The sequence below is a fragment of the Camellia sinensis genome, chromosome 11 (assembly GCF_055761805.1).
Source record: "Camellia sinensis isolate YWXY chromosome 11, ASM5576180v1, whole genome shotgun sequence".
NCBI classification, from domain to species: Eukaryota; Viridiplantae; Streptophyta; class Magnoliopsida; order Ericales; family Theaceae; genus Camellia; species Camellia sinensis.
In genome coordinates, this window is record NC_138971.1 from 130,205,749 (window position 1) to 130,224,791 (window position 19,043).

At 43.4% G+C, this 19,043-nt stretch overlaps 1 protein-coding gene across 1 annotated transcript; it reads left to right on the forward strand.

The window, feature by feature from the left end:
* Nucleotides 1–898: 898 nt before the first annotated feature.
* LOC114316776 (uncharacterized) lies at nucleotides 899–17,706 on the forward strand. The gene is made up of 4 exons (XM_082894786.1): nucleotides 899–1,330; nucleotides 1,728–2,036; nucleotides 2,118–2,176; nucleotides 17,264–17,706. The coding sequence occupies exons 1-4, from the start codon at nucleotides 1,174–1,176 to the stop codon at nucleotides 17,315–17,317; spliced, it is 579 nt and encodes a 192-aa protein (XP_082750912.1). The 5' UTR covers nucleotides 899–1,173; the 3' UTR covers nucleotides 17,318–17,706.
* Nucleotides 17,707–19,043: the final 1,337 nt, after the last annotated feature.

A 19,043-nucleotide genomic window follows, 5' to 3' on the forward strand; every position in this document is an offset into this window, starting at 1 on the left:
TCAATTCCAAATTGAATACGTGCATCAATTGACTGCATTTCACATGCCATGCTTAGGTTAGCCGAGCCTACTCTAATTGCATTTTGCATGCGTTGCATTAGCCACTCTAACATGAACTAGGATCATGCATGTGATTACTAACTAGTTTTTGTTTTGGCACGGAGTACGATGTAAGTATTTATGCTTTAGCATCCTTGCATGCGTGTGAGTGTTGCCATGATAGCATGATTACCATGAGGCTAGCTGCTTATGTGATATAACTGCTTGAATGCCTGTGGGTGGAGGTTGAATTACCTAAATTGGAATAATGCATTAAAACTGTGAGTTTTAAGCCCACTAGATAGTGGCAAAACCATCTTTTCTAAAAGCCCACTCGAGGGTGGCAAAACTTGCATTTTAGCCTACTTACGAGTAGCAAACCATCTTCAAAACGAACATGCAATGTTTTGTTCCAATTTAGGCGACTTGGTCTATACTTGTTTACTGTGCGCACAACATAGTAATTCTAGGCTAATAATCGGAATAAGAACACATAATGCTTTCAAAATAAGATATCACGGTTAGTAGAGGCCGATCTTCGGATCGGGCGAGAGGGGGTGCTCATAGCTGACCTTCCCCAATCGTACCCAAGTTCCCGAGCTGAGGCAACTTTGGTGATGACGGACACGTGGCCTTTGGCACCGAGTCAGGGTTTCCTAAATTCCCCCAAAATAAAATATTTAGGTGGCGACTCTGTATCTGGCAAAGCAGTCCATGTTTGGCACTTCTTTTCAAAAATCTATTTCTCAAAACGATTTGCCGGATTTGGACTCTTTGGTTCAGATTTAGAACCGTGATACACAAATCGAGTCCGAACTGTAGCGCGGGGCCCCACGCGGGCGCGTCTACACATCCCTAGTATACTAATTTTTTTTTACCTCATATTTTAGCCAAAAAGTTTAAAGTTGCTAAAATAGCCAGTTCCCTAACGACCGAATGAAAAAAAATATATTTTAGTTATTAAACTCAATAAAAAATAGTATTTTAGACAATTTATGGACAACCACATTGAGTTTATACGACGTAGTTAGTGATCGGTTCTTTTATTCTTCTTATTTATTTATTTATTTACGTGCTTGTGAATTATTTTTAACAAATTTTCTCTATTGTGGATGCAGTGGTTATGCTGCTGAAATGCGAAAAAAAGATACGAGTCTTTGTTTGCCATTTGCTCTCAATGGAAACCATAAAAATTTGGTGGCACTTCCTCCTCTACTTGATACCAAGTCCAAATGGTGGGGTGATGCCGAAGAAGAAAAGAAAGATGAAGCCGAGCATGCAACCATCATTGGTATATTTCTGTCTACTCAATCTTTAGATCCCTTAACTATGAATCATTTATATTTTGGCCCCACAAAATACTATCTTGTTACAGTTAACCCCTTTTGTTCGAATTCTATTAGGGATTAATCTTGTGTAAAATAAAATTGAATTTTTTATCTAGTGATCTTGTTTGCACTTTGCCACTAAGAAAATGGAGAGAAAGTGAAAATAGAATCACTAGATAATAATATTATTGTCCTAAAGTTACCATTAACGTTTTAAAGTTTAGGGAGACAAAGTGAAAATGAGTCATCCTATCATATAAACAAAGCACAATTTAGCTTAATTCTTTTGAAACTGTTTTGTGTAGATTCATATACTACATATCCCATTATTAGTAGTAATGCCTCTGGTTTTTGAAATAGATAGACTTGGATCACAAAGTAGTGGATTGGGAACACTAATTTGTGCTGAAGATGGTAATAAGAGAATTGAATCAATGGTCTGTGAGGCCTCCAAGATAGCTAGTACAATTAATGAGGAGAAAAAAGAGCATGATAATCTCTTATTTGAAAGTGATGACTTCTTGGCTAAGAATAGTCATCATGATCAAGGCTATGTGAATAACTTGAGTGGTTTGATACGCCAAAAGACTCGAAAAGTATGTTCGCTGAATGAGTTGTTGGAAGATCATAGCACCCGAACTAAAAGTGGACCTTCTAGTGTAATGCCTGGTATATCTGTTGTTTCCTATTCAATTTGTCTTCTCCTTGATCATAAGGTTGCCAAATGAAGTCTTAAGAAACATTTTGTAGGTATTAAAGGAAAAAGAAAGATCCCTTATGACAAGAAGGATTGGAAGCCTTTGAGGTTTATTAGTGTACGAGCACGAAATATTCTTCCTGTATAATCCTGTTGATCAAGTCTGCGCTCCTCCGTACGTCGTCGCTTTACTCCCTGAAAACACAAACGTGAGCTAGCCGGCGGGTGTGTGCCGGATACCTCTCCGATGCCTAAGTCAGCAAAATAGACAAAGACAAAAAGCTCTGTGTATTTGAGAATCAAAGTTGTGTGTTACCTCTCCATAGGTGATGTTGTGAGCTTTTATAGGTTCCGCGTGGCACAATCCTAGTAGGACTCTTACTCCTCCATGTAGAGTCCTCCTAAGAGTCATTCTCCTGAAAGATAAGGCTTATCCTTCAACACCCCCCTCACTGCTTAAACCAAGTGAGATGGTTTTACCATGGCCAGACTCCAACATGACCGAGGTAAGCATGGCTATGCTAAGTCGCAGACTAGACCGAGATAACTTTACTTCGGTTCTTCCATTCACCGCTACCACGGTTTTCCCAATGCTGACCATAGTATTGTTAAACCCGTGCTAACCATTTGCTAGGTCCAACAGAGCTAGCTGCGCTATACCGTGACCGGACTAACTCTAAGTGTGGCATCCTGGCGACTGAGCTATCCGTAGTGCTCTCTTGGAGCGAGATAACAATAAGCTTTCTGGGTCCAGATTAACTTTAGGGTCGTCTGGGATCGGACTATCTTCAAGGCTCTGGGATCGGACTAATCTTCAAGGCCTTTTTACTCTGCCCCCCGTATTGTGGCCCATAACGGCCCATTACCCAGCTCGGCCCTATTCATAAATATAAACTTCCCTCTCAATTGCCCCTTAATTCCATCTGTGTAGCATGATAGGGATTACCTGTCACCAGCCGAGCTAAAAAAAATTTCAAAATTCCAACCGAGCTAAAACCATTTAGCCTTTCCATCCGAGTTAAAAACCCTTTTAGGCTTTCCAGCCGGGCTTAAAAACCCTTTTAGCCTTTCCAGCCGAGCTAAATTCACACTGGGCTGTACCTGTCCAGTCAAAACGTCTCTTCAATCACAGCAACTGAATCGCTTCTCATTCCTATGACACATGGCCCCCTCTGATTGGCCTAATGCAGCTGTCACGTCGTCTTCGTACTCCGTGAATTTTGAACAATTCCCGCCTCTGGTCCTTGCATCAAAACAAAACTCTTTGTTTTTTTGAATCACTCACCACACTATTCTTTTCCTTATCTCTCTTTCTCTTGTTCCTGAGTTTCTTCAACCCTGAACTTGCTGAGTTCGTGTTCTTCATTGCTGTTAACACCCCATTTTTGACCGTCCTCAAGACTTAGACGTCACCGCTTGAACACTTGGTGATCATCCATGTTTGTGTTCGTCTTGAGTTCCCGGAGGTCTCGGCTACGTGCCTTGCCTCAGGACCTCTCGACTTGACTGTTTTGTGTTTGATTTTGCACCAAACACTTGTGTTTTGCCTTGGAGGGGCAGGGAATGGCTTGTGAGCCATCCTCACACATCACCGGCCATGGCTTGAGATCACCAGCTATGTTTTGTTGCCACCGGCCAAATGTTTGGCCGGCCGGCACTATAGATAGCCGGCCGGCTATCTTTTTTTGGTCAAATGCATTTTTGGCCGGCCGCCTACTGTGCATTTGCTTTTGCAGATATTTTCATGCAGCTGGCATGCACTTGGCTCCCCTCCATACACGTGTATGGAGGGATTTCCCTCTTAGCTAGCTTGTCTTGTAAGCTTACAAGATTGAAGCTCTATAAGAGGAGGCCTCCTCTCCCTCTCTTAGGGGTTAGAAAATTTAGACAACATTTTCAGAGAGCTTTGAGTTTTAGGGTTTGAGTGTTGTATCCATCCTATCTCTATTTCTCCATCTCTTTAGTTCTAAGTGTGTGTTTAGTCTTATTATTGCACACAAATACATAGTATCACACCTTTTCTTGGTTGCTGAGGGCCAGAGAAGTGTTCTTGGAGTTCTTGGAGCTGGTTTGGAGCCAAAGAAGCTGCTGGAGCTTCATTGGTGAAGAGGGTCTACAAGGGTAAGACTTTTGTCCCCTTTTTTCCCATTTTTGCATAGTTTATTTACCTATCTTGCATCTGTTTTTGAGCTTAGTGTATAACATATAAAAGTTTTGATTTTTAGTCCTCTAAATAGTTTGTTAAGGGTGTTTTAAGCTTTGGGGTTGTTTGACCCCTCTTAAGGCTTGTTTGGCCCTTGTTTTGTGCCATTTCGGTTGAGCTCTGGGACCATTGTGTTTGGGCCTCCTCACCACTGAAATCTTGAGAGATTTCAGTGGTGAGGATGGTGCCTTGAGGTCCCAAGAAGGAGAGGGCCACCCCCTCTCCTTATTGTCCTTGAAAAGGGCCATTTTTAGCCCCTTGAGGGAGCATATAGTTTGAGTATATATTGACCATGCATTGACTGATTTTCAGGCTTATTATGTCATAATATAGCGTTGTTGTATGTTGGTTTTGGTACACCATGCTTGTCTAGCATACATACCTTGTAATGCCATGATTTGCCTCAATACATGCATAGCATTTAGACTACCATGCTTTTGTGTTTTGGCCAAGCTTTGTGAAGCTTATATGCATATTTTGATGTGCTAAAGGACTGTTTTAAGTCATTTGAGTCATCCATGCCTTGCTTTGTATAGCTACCATGTAATCCTTCTTGTATGCCTTAAGCTTTGGCCCTTCTAGCATGCCATCCTTGCTTTGTTTCAGTGGTTTGGAACCACTTGACATGTTATTTCAGACCTCATGATGTGCCCATATGCTTGCATTTGATCCCCCTTCAATGTGTTTAAAGGTTGCTGCCTTATGCCCCTTGTTTAGGCCTTGGAGTATGCTTGCATTTTTAGACCACTTAGATGCCATCTAAGTACATCCTTAGCTTTGTTTAGGTCTGCATTAGACCTATTTTAAGTCCCTTTGGCCTTGTGAGGATTGGTTGACCTAGCCTTGGTTTACCTCCCCTTTGGCTTGCCTTAAGGCTTGGACCATTGTTACATATTTGGCTTGCCTTATTTACTTGGTTTGGCACCTTTATAACATTTTTTTTTCAGAGCTCTATGTGCATGCCATTAATCCATGTTTTTTCACTTTTAAGTGTGCTTAAAGGTTGCATGTTTGATTCTTGAGTGTTGGCCCATTAGCATGTGCATGTGTGTGTGTGTGTGTTGGCTCTCATTTCCATAGCATTGGCTACTGTTTTGGACCTAGTTTAGGGCTGTCCAATTAGTGTAAGTCCCTTCCTTGCATGCCATTCAAATGCCATTACATTATTCCATGGTTGCATGCTTTGGTTGCATGTGTTGCATGCTTAAAATCACTTGCATTGCATTGGGCTCTTTTCCCGAGGCCGTTTATCACTTTCTTAGATTAGTTGATTTGCTTAACTAATTTAGTTGGTCTGTAATAATTAATTAGCTAGGATAGTTGGTTTATTATTCGGACTGTATTATTCTTTCGGACCCTCCGAGCGAGGGCAATTGTGTAATAAGTGTGAGTGCGTGTGTGCATGTCTTCCAACCCCCACTTCTTTCTCACTTTTACTTACCCGCTTTGATGGTTAGTATTAGGACACGTTTAATTTAGCATACCTTATGCAATGCATGCGAGCATCATTCATCAGTATTGCATGCACCGGGCTCAGCGCATCATGCTAACTGCATAAGTATTTCAAATCTAACTTGAATACATGCTACTTGTGCATTTTCACATATCATTTATAGACTAGCCGAGCCTACTCTAGTGACATTTCGTATGCATTGCATTAGGCATTTAAACATGGACTTGGATCATGCATGTTTGCTAACATGTTCTTGTTTTGGCACGGAGTACTAGGTAAGCTTTTATGCTTTAGCATCTTGCATGAGTGTGAGTGTTTGCTATGACAGCATGCTTACCATGTGGCTAGATGCTTATGTGATATAAACTGCCTGAATGCCTGTGGGTGAAGGTTGGATTGTTTGAGTTGGAACAACTCGTCGAAATCCGTATTTTAGCCTACTTGCAAGTAGCAAACCTCAAAACGTTTTTCGAAACAAACGGATATGCAATGCTTTGTTCCAAATTAGATAATCTAGTCTATACTTGTTTGCTGTGCGCATAACATAGTAATTCTAGGCTAATAACCGGAATAAGAACACATAACGTTTTCAAAAACGGATATCACGGTTAGTAGAGGCCGATCTTCGGATCGGGCGAGAGGGGGTGCTCATAGCTGACCTTCCCTAATCGTACCCAAGCTCCCGAGCCGAGGCAACTTTGGTGATGATGGACACATGGCCTTTGGCACCGAGTCAGGGTTTCCTAAATTCCCCCATAAAAAATATTTAGGTGGCGACTCTGTATCTGGCAAAGCAGTCCATGTTTGACACTTCTTTTTCTAAAAATCTATTTTCTCAAAACAATTTGCCGGATTTGGACTCTTTGGTTCAGATTAAGAACCGTGACACAAATTGAGTCCGAACTGTAGCACGAAGGCCTCACGCGGGTGCGTTGACAATTGCCGTTGCTTCCATCTCTGATTTTTTCTTCTTGACCTGGTAAGTTTACTCAAATCTGTCTTGTTTTTGTTGTTTTCGCATTTGCTTTTACAATACATGTATTTTGTGTGTTTTTTCAAAACACATACCTTTCTTTCGTGTAATAGAACCTCTGGCTTTTCACGAATAAACTGAAATACTGATTTTGATCCAAAATTACTGTATAACCGAACTAAAAAGTTGTTTGTAGTTGATGTCACTCTAGCCAGGCCATTCAACTGAACTAACACTTCACGTTATAACAATAGTTTCAACAAGTCAAACCACCTTTTGTTTTAACTCAACCGAGCTAGCCAGCCGCACTAAGTTTGCGTAATAGTATGTCTGTTAGTCTCAACCACGGCCGAGCTATAACTTGGGGCTAACCCAGCCATCGTAGTTAAAACCGAACTACAAGTGCTGCCCCTAGAGGCTCAACCGGTCTAACAAAACCCTTGCACGAATTGAGATAACGAACCCCTTGTATAAATCGAGATACCAAATCCCTAGTGCAAATCGAGATAACCAAACCCTTGCTCAAAATCGGGCTAAGACACGTAGCATTTCACATAGCCGAGCTAAGATTTAATAGATCTTGCCTTTATTTCTCTTTAGCACGGTCCAACGGTCTGTGCTTAACACCTTTGTTTTTTCACTTTGCGGACTTTAGGTTGCCCAGGCACTCCTTTGAGCGCTCAACCGAGCTACTCAGCACCTTTCTCCGACCGAGCTTAATCACAAGTATAATTTATTCATAACTTAAGACAAAATGGGTAAATATAGGTTTTCAGTAGAAACACCTGGTGGCCTGGCCGAATTCCGAAGGGAGTATAACATTCCTGACGACGTCCATCTCACCTTAGCCGAACAAGATATCATACCTTGGGGAAACCCTGGTTTTGTTCCCTTCACCCTCCTTTCCATTGTAGAAACCGGCCTAAGATTCCCTGTACAGCCCTTACTTTGTGAATTCCTTAGGCAAACTAGGATATGCCCAACTCAGCTTTCCACAAACTCATACCGCATAATAAATGGTATAGCCGAGCTAAACCGCCGAGCTGGCATTAACCTCGGCTTAGCCGAACTCTTCCATCAATATTCAATAGGATCAAAAGAAGATGGCTGGGTCTATTATCTAAGAATACGCCGTCGTCGAGAGAAAATAATAACGGACACACCGGATAAAGACTTGAACGATGATGATTTCTTCTGGGTTTCTGGGAACTTCGAAGACCAAGAAGCCTAGATTCCTGGTGACCGAATAAACTAGAATAAAGGGACCACCGGTATAATTACCCCGGCTCTATTGCATGCCTTTTTTTATTTCGGTTTCCTGTTCGTGAACCGAACTGACAGTTGTCTTTTTTATGCAGACTCAGCCCACCTCAAGTCACTGTACAGTTACCCTAACCTAAACACACTTCGTGCTGCACTACGGTATCCTGAAAGAAGTTGGGCCAAGCTGTTCAATTTTGAACCGATATACAGATATAGCAGCTTGGCCCAACAGGAGAGGCCTCTAGCAAAAAGCCAGAGTAACAGATTTTTTGCTAGAGGCCTCTCCTGAACCGGACCCGACCTTGCCACAAATCAACCTAGTCCGTACTACTGCTGAAGAAGAAATGGCGAAGAGGAACAGAGTGAGGGCCCTCCTAACCGAAACCAACCGAGCAGAGGTACCACCGTCCAACCAGGCTCAGGAGACTGTGGTGGCCCTTCCATCTCAACAACCGTCCTCATCTCGCCCAAACAAGCGTGCTTGGACTACCTAAACCGAGCAACGCCTAGTTGATGAAGACAAAACCCTTCTTCTACCAAGCCCTCCACCGAGCTCGCAACCGGAGCATTCCGACCGGGCTGGCTCCTCCAAGTGGGCGCCCAAAATCACTTTTCAGAACCGAGCTATTCAAGACACTGACTCGGTGGTCGCCGAGAAGGATCACATGATGGAATTCAACCTTGCTAGGAGTGTTTGCCTTCCAACAAACATGGAGCATCACAAAAATCTGACCAAACTAAAAGCCATTCGTTCGGCCACGAAATCCATGGTGCTTGTAAGTAGCTTTTTCTGTTGATCTTTTTGATTTGCACTACTTTTATCTCGGTTTGATTTCAAGTCCCCCTCTTTCTGCAGGCCATGCAGAAGAGTCACATCGCTCATAAACGAGTGCTTGAACTCCGTAAGACTACAAGGGTAGCGCTGGCCGAAGTAACAGAAAAAACTGCTGAGTTGGAACAAGCCAGGCAGCAAATAGCCGAGCTAAAATTTGAGAACGGTCATCTGACCGGACTTGTCAGCTCAGCTGAGGCAGAAAAACAAAAGGCTACAGCCGTTATCAAAGATAAATATCTGCTCAAACTTGCTAAACTTGAGGGCAAGAAAAACGCCGAGATAGAGCAGCTGAAGAAGGATGCTAATGACACCAAGCTCCGGGGTTTCAAGGAGGGGGAGGCGACTTACATTAAACAATGTGAAGCTGTCAAGGATCTCTTCTTCAAGTGCGGTTGGAGGGCGGCTGTAGAGTAGCTCGGTCACGGTCCAGAGACCGAGGTCTTCAACGCTCCAACATACTTCATTCCGAGCTCTATGACGAAATATGCTGCTGCCCTTCAGCAACAATTTCTTGAAGATTTAGATGATGAAGAAGACACCGTGCCCAAAGATACCCCGGCTGTCAGTGATCCTGTCGATCAGTCAGTTCAGTTGGAGCCAATGGTGGAAGACCTGACCGAGCTGCCTACTGAAACCGTTCTTCCAACCGAGACCGTTTGTCGAATGAAACCGGGCTCCGAGTTGATATCGATGCCGACCTTGATGATCTGTTTAACTGACTTTGTATTTTTCTTCTTTTTGGAAACAAATTGTAACCGGGTTGAGGCCCCACCCTTTGTACTTGTTTTAAATTTTCAATGAAGTCTGCTTTTTTGTTCAACTCTTATTTCGGTTGATCTTCATGGTTGTATTTTACTTTCTAATCGAAGTCTTGGATGAGGAACAACATTCACTTGCCAAGATACTTGTTTTGGTCTTGATCTTGTAATCTAATTATAGCTGCCAACCACTCTTCAGCCGAGATACCTACCTCGGCTGAAGAGTACTAACAGTTGGCTTAGTGTATCCAACCATTCTTTAGCTGATATCCTTACTTTAGCTGAAGAGTACTAAGAGTTGGTTTAATCCAACCAACCACTCTTTAGTCGATATCCTTACTTCGACTGAAGAGTACAAAGAGTTGGTTTAATCCAGCCAACCACTCTTTAGCCGATATCTTTACTTCGACTAAAGAGTACAAAGAGTTGGTTTAATCCAGCCAACCACTCTTTAGCCGAGATCCTTACCTCGGCTGAAGAGTATTATTCTTGCCAATTTAGAAAAATGCTTGGTTATTCCGACCAAACGTCCTGCAGCCTGGATCCTTATCCAGGCTTAGGAAGGGTGTTGGTTTTTCCAGCCAACCTCTAAGTTGGTTTTTCCAGCCATCCTAGAGTAAAGTGTTTGGGTATTCTGACTAAACGTCCTGCAGCCTGGATCCTTACTCTGGGCTTAGGAGGGGTGTTGGTTTTTCCAGCCAACCTCTAAATTGGTTATTCCAGCCAACCTAGAGTAAAGTGTTTGGTTATTCCGACCAAACGTCCTGCAGCCTGGATCCTTATCCTGGGCTTAGGAGGAGTGTTGGTTTTTCCAGCCAACCATGTTTTCAATGCCCCTAACTTACTAAAACAATTTTTACAGAATAAAACACTTATGCTGAAAAAACTACTTGTTTTATTGGGGAAAAGAAAAATTACAAGTATTTTGAAGGAAAGCTAAAAATAAAATAGTTTGAGATTAGCAGTGTTCCATGACCTGGGAATTTCTTTGCCGTCCTCATCTTCTAAGTGGTATGCCCCCTTACCTGCTAATCCAACCACTTTGTAAGGTCCTTTCCAATTGGGCCGTAACTTGCCATCTCCCGGAACCATGGTGTTTCCCATCACTTTGCGCAGTACCCAATCTCCGATTTTGAATTGTCTTGGATGTACTGTCTTGTTGTATTTCCTGGATAACTCTTGTTGGTATAAGGCGATGTGAACCAGTGCTTGTTCTCTTCTTTCTTCGGCGAGGTCGAGCTCTAATGCTATGGCTTCTCCATTCAAGTTTGGATCAAAATTTTCGCTTCTAATTGTGGGGAGGCCAACTTCCAGCGGGATTACTGTTTCCATGCCATAGGCTAAGGAGAATGGTATTTCTCCTGTTGAACGTCGAGGTGTGGTGCGGTAAGCCCATAAAACATGAGGAAGCACTTCAGCCCATTTGCCTTTAGCTTTCTCTAGCCTTTTTTTCAATCCATCCAAGATGACCTTGTTTGATGCTTCTGCTTGGCCATTTGCTTGGGGATATGCCGGTGTAGAATTGTAGAACTCTATCTTGTATTCTTCACAAAAGCCTCTAAAGTTTCTGCCGTCGAACTGAGTGCCATTGTCTGATATTAGGGCTTTAGGTATGCCGAACCGAGTGATGATATTCTGCCAGATAAACTTCTTCACATCTTTTTTGTTGATTGATGCTAATGCTTCTGCTTCCACCCACTTTGTGAAGTAGTCTGTTGCTGTGAGAAAGAATTTCCTGTTTCCGGGTGCTGTTGGAAGTGGTCCTACTATGTCCAAGCCCCACATTGTGAAGGGCCATGGGCTGGTTAGCGGTAAGAGCTCTCTGGCTAGCTGATGTATTTGGTGTGCGAACTTCTGACATTTCTCGCACTTCTTCACATACTTCTCTGAGTCTGCTTGCATGTATGGCTACCAGTATCCTTGTGAAATGGCTCTGTAAGCTAACGATCTTCCTCCTTGGTGGCATCCGCACACGTCTTCATGTATTTCGAACAAGAATGCCTCTACTTTGCTGGGGTGGACACACTTTAGATAAGGTCCTGAGAATGACTTTTTGTACAATGCCATAGATAGGGAGAGCCAAAATCGCTGCGACTTTACTCTAATTTTGTTGGCTTCTTTCTTTTCTTCCGGTAAGATGCCGTCTTTTAAGAATAGTATGATGGGATCCATCCATGAGGGGCCTAGTTCGGTGCAACATACCTCTTCTGCTTCCGGGTCTTCAATGCTTGGTCTTGGTAAGTAGTCAATTAGCAATGGATGAGAGATAGACGTATCAGCTATTGAAGCAAAGCTTGCTAGTTCGTCTGCTCTACTGTTTTCCTCCCTGTCAATCTGTTCTATCTTAACTACTTCAAATTTCTTGATCTCCTTTCTGAAAAAGTCTTGATACTTAGTCATCCTGTCATCCTTTGCCTCGTAGTCGCCTGAAATTTGGTTTACCACCAGCTGTGAGTCGCTGTACACCATTAGCTCGGTGGCCTTCATGTAGGATGCTAATTTGAGACCTGCAAGAAGCACTTCATACTCCGCTTCATTGTTTGATGCTTGGAATCCAAGGTTGACTGCTTGCTCCACAACCAGGCCGTCTGGTGAGATGAGGACTATGCCAAGTCCTGCACCATGCCGGTTGGACGCTCCATCCACAAAGAGCTTCCACATCTCTCCGACGAACAATTTCCAGCAAGTGGAGGGATCAGACGATGCCGTGGGGTCAAGAATGTCGCTGGTGTTTTCTTTAAAGTCCACACTTGCTGTCTGCCCCTCGCTATCTGATTGAACCTAGTCTTTATTTGTTAGTGAGTTTTGGCTTGGTGTAGCATGGTTCACTTCTTCCTTGCTTTCTTTACTCTGGTCTGCCTTGGGGTCTGACTGAATATCCTGCACCAGGGGTTGCGCTATTCCGGCGTCAACTTCTATCCCTGGTTCGGTTATATCAATCAAGTCGACTGGGCAGATATGATGACTTCCTGGGGTGAATTCTGCGACAAAGTCTGCCAAAGCTTGGGCCTTTATCGCGGTTCTGGGTTGGAACTTGATGTCGAATTGTTCCAACTCTACTGCCCACTTCAAGATTCGCCCAGAAAAGTTTACCCTCTCAAACAAAGCTTTTAATGGGAAAGCTGTGAGGACGACTATGGTGTGGGTGTGGAAGTAGTGCGACAACTTTCTTGAGGCCATCATTAAGGCTAAGGCCAGTTTTTCCAGTGGCAAGTACCTCGTTTCGGCGCCCAACAATGTTTTGCTGACATAATAAATGGGCAGATGTTGGATTCCTTCTGCACGGACCAATACTGCGCTAATTGCGTGCTGAGAGACTGCCATGTACAGGAAGAGTTCTTCTCCAGGTATTGGGGTTACTAGTAGTGGTGGAGAAGACATGTATTCTTTCAAGCTTTCCAGAGCGCGGTCGCATTTTTCGTCCCACTCGAACTTGGCTTTCAATGGTTAAAAAAATGGTCGTAGTCTGTCTGACGACCGGCTAATGAATTGGTTGAGTGCAGCAGCCATGCCAGTGAGATGCTGTACTTCTTTTACTGAGTTAGGTCTCTCCAGATCCTGAATAGCTTTGATCTGGGAGGGGTCTGCTTCTATACCCCGGTTGGTCACCAGGAAGCCTAGGAATTTGCCAGATCCTACACCGAACGTGCATTTAGATGCATTAAGGCGCAACTTGTGCCTCTTTAGAATCTGGAACATCTCACCTAGGTCCCTTAGATGGTAGTTCTCATCCTTGCTTTTGACCACCATATCGTCGATGTAAGCTTCCATTGTTCTGCCTAACAATGGCTCAAACATCTTGGTGACCATTCTCTAGAATGTTGACCCTGCGTTCTTTAGGCCAAAGGGCATGACCTTATAGCAATACAGTCCTCTTGGAGTGGTAAAGGACGTGACCTCCTGGTCTGGTTCGTACATGGCTATCTGATGGTAGCCTCTGTACGCATCCAGAAAGCTAAGTCGGTTGTGCCCCGCCGTTAGATCTACCAATTGATCTATCCGTGGTAGGGGGAAGCTGTCCTTTGGGCATGCTTTGTTGACTGTCTTATAGTTGACGCAGACACGCCATTTGCCATTCTTTTTTGGCACCACGATTGTGTTAGAAATCCATCTGGGGTAGTGCACCTCTCTGATAGCTCCTGCCTCTAGTAGATTTCCTACTTCTTCTGCTACTATTTCGGCGTGGTGGAGTGCCGATCTGTGAGTGCGCTGAATGATTGGTCTGGCGGATGGGTGGACATTGAGTTGGTGACAGATGAAGTTTGGATCAATGTCTGGCATGTCGCAGGGTGTCCAGGCGAACACTTCGATGTTAGAGGTCAAGAATTTCAAGACCTCTAATCTCTCAGTGCTGGACAACGACGATCCAAGCAAAAAGAACTTATCCGGGTTCTTTTCATCTATTCTTACCTCTACCAAGTCTTCCACCGCTTTTTGATTAGCTGCTTTGCCGACGTCTGCGAACAGTTCATTGCTCTCAGGTTCTTCCACCGAATGAACATATCCCTTGGCGGCGCGGCTGCCATTAACCGTGACGAAGCACTGCTTGGACATAATTTGGTCTCCAAAGACCTCTTCAATTATCCCAGCTTCGTTGGGGAATCGCATTACTTGATGGTAGGATGAAGCTACCGCTCGCATGGCATGCAGCCATGTTCTTCCCAAGATTATGCTGTAAGTGGAAGGGACCTTCAATACCCAAAACTCCACTTGTTTTGTCACGCTTCTTGCCTTGACTAGAAGGATGATCTTGCCGACTGGCCACTCTGGCATTGAGTTGAATCCGATCAGGGGGGGATACAGCTGGTGCCAAGTCTTTGTCCTCCAATTTCAATTGTTTGAAGGTGTCGTAGTACATTATCTCACATGAGCTACCTTGGTCTATCAAAATTCGCTTGACATCGTAATCCTTGATGCGGAGGGTCACGGCCAGTGCATCGTTGTGAGGGCAATATATTCTTTCCAAGTCTCTGTCTGAAAATGAGATGACATTCGTAGGGTCTGTTCTTCCATTTTTGACGGTAGGTTAAGCGCTTAGTACTTCTCTTAAGTGCTCAGCCTTCTTGATCGATCCTCTAAGCTCGCATACACGCTCAGGTTCGAATACTCCATGTATCACATTGATCACACGTTGAGGTGGGGCGTCAATTGGCATTCCATTGGGGTTATTGTGGTCTTGGGGGGCTGGTTGTGTCCCTCCTTCAATGTATTTATCCAGGTGATCGGCTGCCACCAACTCCTCCAGATGCTGTCTTAAGGGCATACAATTTTCAGTGTGGTGCCCCTTTTCTTTGTGGAAGGTGCATCGCGATCTTTCGTCGTAGTCATTCTGAGCCTCTCCTAGCTTGGCAGGCCATCTGACGAAAGGTTCATCGTGTATCTCGCTTAGAATCTAGTAGATTGGCTTTTTGAATACCGTGGTAATGGCAGTGTGGACTCTCAACCATCTTTTGTCCTGATCTTCTTCGTTGTTCTGCCTGCTTCGTCTGTTTTTGTTTGGACGTTCTACTGCGTTGACCTTTGTCGCAGTCTTTTTATCTGGTATTGCGGTCGTGCTAGACTTTGCCTTAGCACGGGCGCCATCTTCTTCTACCCGAATGTGTTAGTGCACTCTCTCCATTAAGGCCTCCATCGTGAGAGGCGGTGTCATAGTGATTGAGTCCCTTAGTCTGTTCCCGACTAGAAGGCCTCTTTTGTATTGTGCGATGGCGAGATTGGTGGGGCAGTCCCCAATCTGGTTGAAGGTCTCCTAGTAGCGGCTATTGTAGGATCTTAATGACTCTTTTTCGCCCATGTCGATGGAGAGCAGTTGATCAATTTCTACCGGGGTTTTGGTGTTCGTTCTAAACCTCGTTACGAACGCCTCTGCCAATTGCGCCCAAGAGGCTATGCTGCCTTCTGGAAGTTTTTCGAACCAAGTCAAGCCTAGGTCACCAAGGCTTGATGGGAAGAGGATGCACATCAAAGCCTTGTTTCGTCGATATACCGCCATAACCTGGCGGAAGTGGCTTAGGTGCATGTAAGGGTCTGTCTTCCCTTCGTACGTGGTAAATTTAGGCTGGATGAAGCCTGAGGGTAATGATGCGTTCTCAATCGCGGGAACGAACGACGAACTATGTAGTCTTGCCAATGTTTTATCTGCTGGTTCGTAGGCAAGGTGTGGTGCTAGCATTCCAACCTCGACGCTTCCACGCGTCCGAGGAGCCAGCCGCTGAAGGGCTGAAACTCCGTGTGGGTCGCGTGCCCTAGCATCCTCCTTCTGTCGCGCCCTTTCTTCAAGCACAGTCCGTAAGTCAGACGATCTGGGCAACTCCGTTTGCCTGGATGATGTATGGTGCGTGTGTGAGGGCCGATAGGTACTTCCCTCTGTGTAAGACCTTAATGATCTCGTTCTCTCAGACTTGGAGTAACGAGTTCTGGAAGTCCTTGATTGAGTGTCGCTCGTCCTGAGGATTCTACTTTCTGCTTGCGATGTCGTAGTATGCCTACTACGATCTTCTGAGTGGCGAGGAGGCGCATTGCCTTTGGGCCCCTCTCCTGTCACCACCCCTTTTCCCTTGATCTGGTGCTTCATGGCCTCCATGTCCGCCGCCATCTTCCTTATTAATTCATCTTGCTCCTTCATGCGGTCCTCCAGAACTTGAGGATCAATCCTCCGCCTTTGTCTGTCAGGACTTCGTGAACGAGAGTGACAGGGCTGTTAGTCCGCCTCCTCCCCCTTGCATCCCTCATGGGATTTTGTCGCTGTGGCTCTAAGTCCGCCATGGGAGGGATAGAAGGTAGGCCTTCACGTCTTGTACCCCCTTCTGGTGTTTGTCCGTCGATGGCAAACTGCGGCAAATCTTCGTTGTGCGCCATTGTTTCTAAAGAGGAAAAGCTTGATCAAGAGGTTTTGTTCTACTCTGGAATTCCCATAGACGGCGCCAATTGTACGGGCACGAAATATTCTTCCCGTATAATCCTGTTGATCAAGTCTGCGCTCCTCCGTACGTCGTCGCTTTACTCCCTGAAAATACAAACGTAAGCTAGCCGGCGGGTGTGTGTCGGATACCTCTCCGATGCCTAAGTCAGCAAAATAGACAAAGACAAAAAGCTCTGTATATTTGAGAATCAAAGTTGTGTGTTACCTCTCCATAGGTGATGTTGTGAGCTTTTATAGGTTCCGCGTGGCACAATCCTAGTAGGACTCTTACTTCTCCGTGTAGAGTCCTCTTAGGAGTCATTCTCCTGAAAGATAATGCTTATCCTTCAGCACCCCCCTCACTCTTAAACCAAGTGAGATGGTTTTACCATGGCCAGACTCCAACATGACCAAGGTAAGCATGGCAATGCTAAGCTGCAGACTAGACCGAGATAACTTTACTTCGGTTCTTCCATTCACTGCTACCACGGTTTTCCCAATGCTGACCATAGTATTGTTAAGTCCGTGCTAACCATTTGCTAGGTCCAACAGAGCTAGCTGCGCTATACCGTGACCGGACTAACTTTGAGTGTGGCATCCTGGCGACTGAGCTATCCGTAGTGCTCTCCTGGACCGAGATAACAATAAGCTTTCTGGGTCCAGATTAACTTTAGGGCCGTTTGGGACCGGACTATCTTCAAGGCTCTGGGACCGAACTAATCTTCAAGGCCTTTTTACTCTGCCCCTGTATTGTGGCCCATAACGGCCCATTACCCAGCTCGGCCGTATTTATAAATATAAACTTCACTCTCAATTAGTCCAAGCAGCAAACCGAAAAAACAACCCAGGTTTTCAAGGCAAATGTGAGCGTTGCTGTTACTGATTCTAAATCACAACAAGATGCATATGCTAGAGTTGATTCGCGAGCCAGTCTAAAAAATCAGTGGACTCAACATATAATTAATGGAAATGCAATGCTAAGAAAAATGAAAAACAAGCAAACTCAATTGGAGGGGGGATTTCCCCCCTTAATAACCCGACAAGATGTTGTGCCCAAAACAAATCAAGTCGAAATTGGAGATGGAAAGAAAAATTATGTTGCTGCGGTTGATGGTGGTTTTTCCAAATCTATACCAAATGTATTTTCCAAGAAAGTATTTCTTTTCGATCTCAATGAGAAAATGGATGTCGACAATGAAATGGAAAATCTTGTTCCTCAGGTTGAAAATTGGAGTTCTTCTCCTCATCATCCACAACTGGTATGTGCATTTTCCTCTCTAAAATGCTATTACTTTCAAATATTTTCCAAGCTTAATGTGTGGTGTAATTTGTGTTTGTTTACTTTATTATTTTTTTGTTGGTTAGACTAAGATTTATGATCTTGTTAAGTTGGTAGCAATGGTTCTCACACCTTATGATCTTGTCGACAATGGATAAGATCATAAATTAGAAAGATCATAAATTGACAAGATCATAAATAAGTATTTTATATATATATATATATATATATTATTCTTATTATTACTATCTTAGAATAATATAGTCATATAATAAATATATATAATTATATATTTTGTGTGTGTCCTACACGTATTGTGTCACTTGTTTGTGCTTCTTAGATGGTGATCATACAAGTTGTTGCTTTTAAAATTTGAAGGAAGAATATAAAAGTGAAAATTTTTAGTCTTTTGGCAAATTTAAACACTTACTATCTCTTATAAAACCTCATACAAATCAAAATTGGAGAACCAATAAAAATTTTGGGCTCTTATTCTATTTCAAATTTATTCTTTATATTATTGTTTTTGTTAGAAAACACAATGAGAGCCACTTTATATTAATTTTTTTTCTTGGAATAATTTTTTTTCTGTGTAGAAGAAAATGAGTTAGTTCATGTAACTGAAACTCTGCTATGGTTCTCTTTCTTCTTTTATTTTTCATGTTTTTTTTTTCTTTGTATATTTATTTTAACAAAACTTCCATGCTTTAATGTTTTTGAGTCTAGTGCATCTAGTGAAACTTTAACATATATATTTTCTAGGATTTCTCTAGCACCCGCAATAGTGAAAATACAATTCAAGTCGAAGAACAAGGAAATAATGACATCCGAATGGAAATAGTTGAATTCATGGCAAGAAATCAATATGAAAGGCATCGTCATGAGGGTGAAAAAAGTTCTTTCTTCTCAAAACAAACCGATGCAAAAAGGGATGTCAAGTTAATGGGTTTTCCTATAATACACGGGAATGGGGTGCCTAAACCATTACAACAAAAAAAATTGTTGCATGACCAAAATGCCTATTTTGGAAGTCCATAACTCCTACCAAAATGGATCACGATAGAGTGAAGTAGCCGAGCATGTTGGATTACAAAATCGCATGCCTTATGGACTTATCATTCCTCAAAAGTATGCTGCTCATTCAGGTTGCTTTGAAATGAATTCACAATTCCTAGAGACAGTGAGTGAAGGGAGAACGATTGGGGATCTTGATCTCAACTTCATGAATCCAAATGCCAACAACCTTGAAAAACATAATAAGAATTTTGATTCGGAATCTTTCAGAAGGGCATCTGTTGAACTTTCATTAGCTCG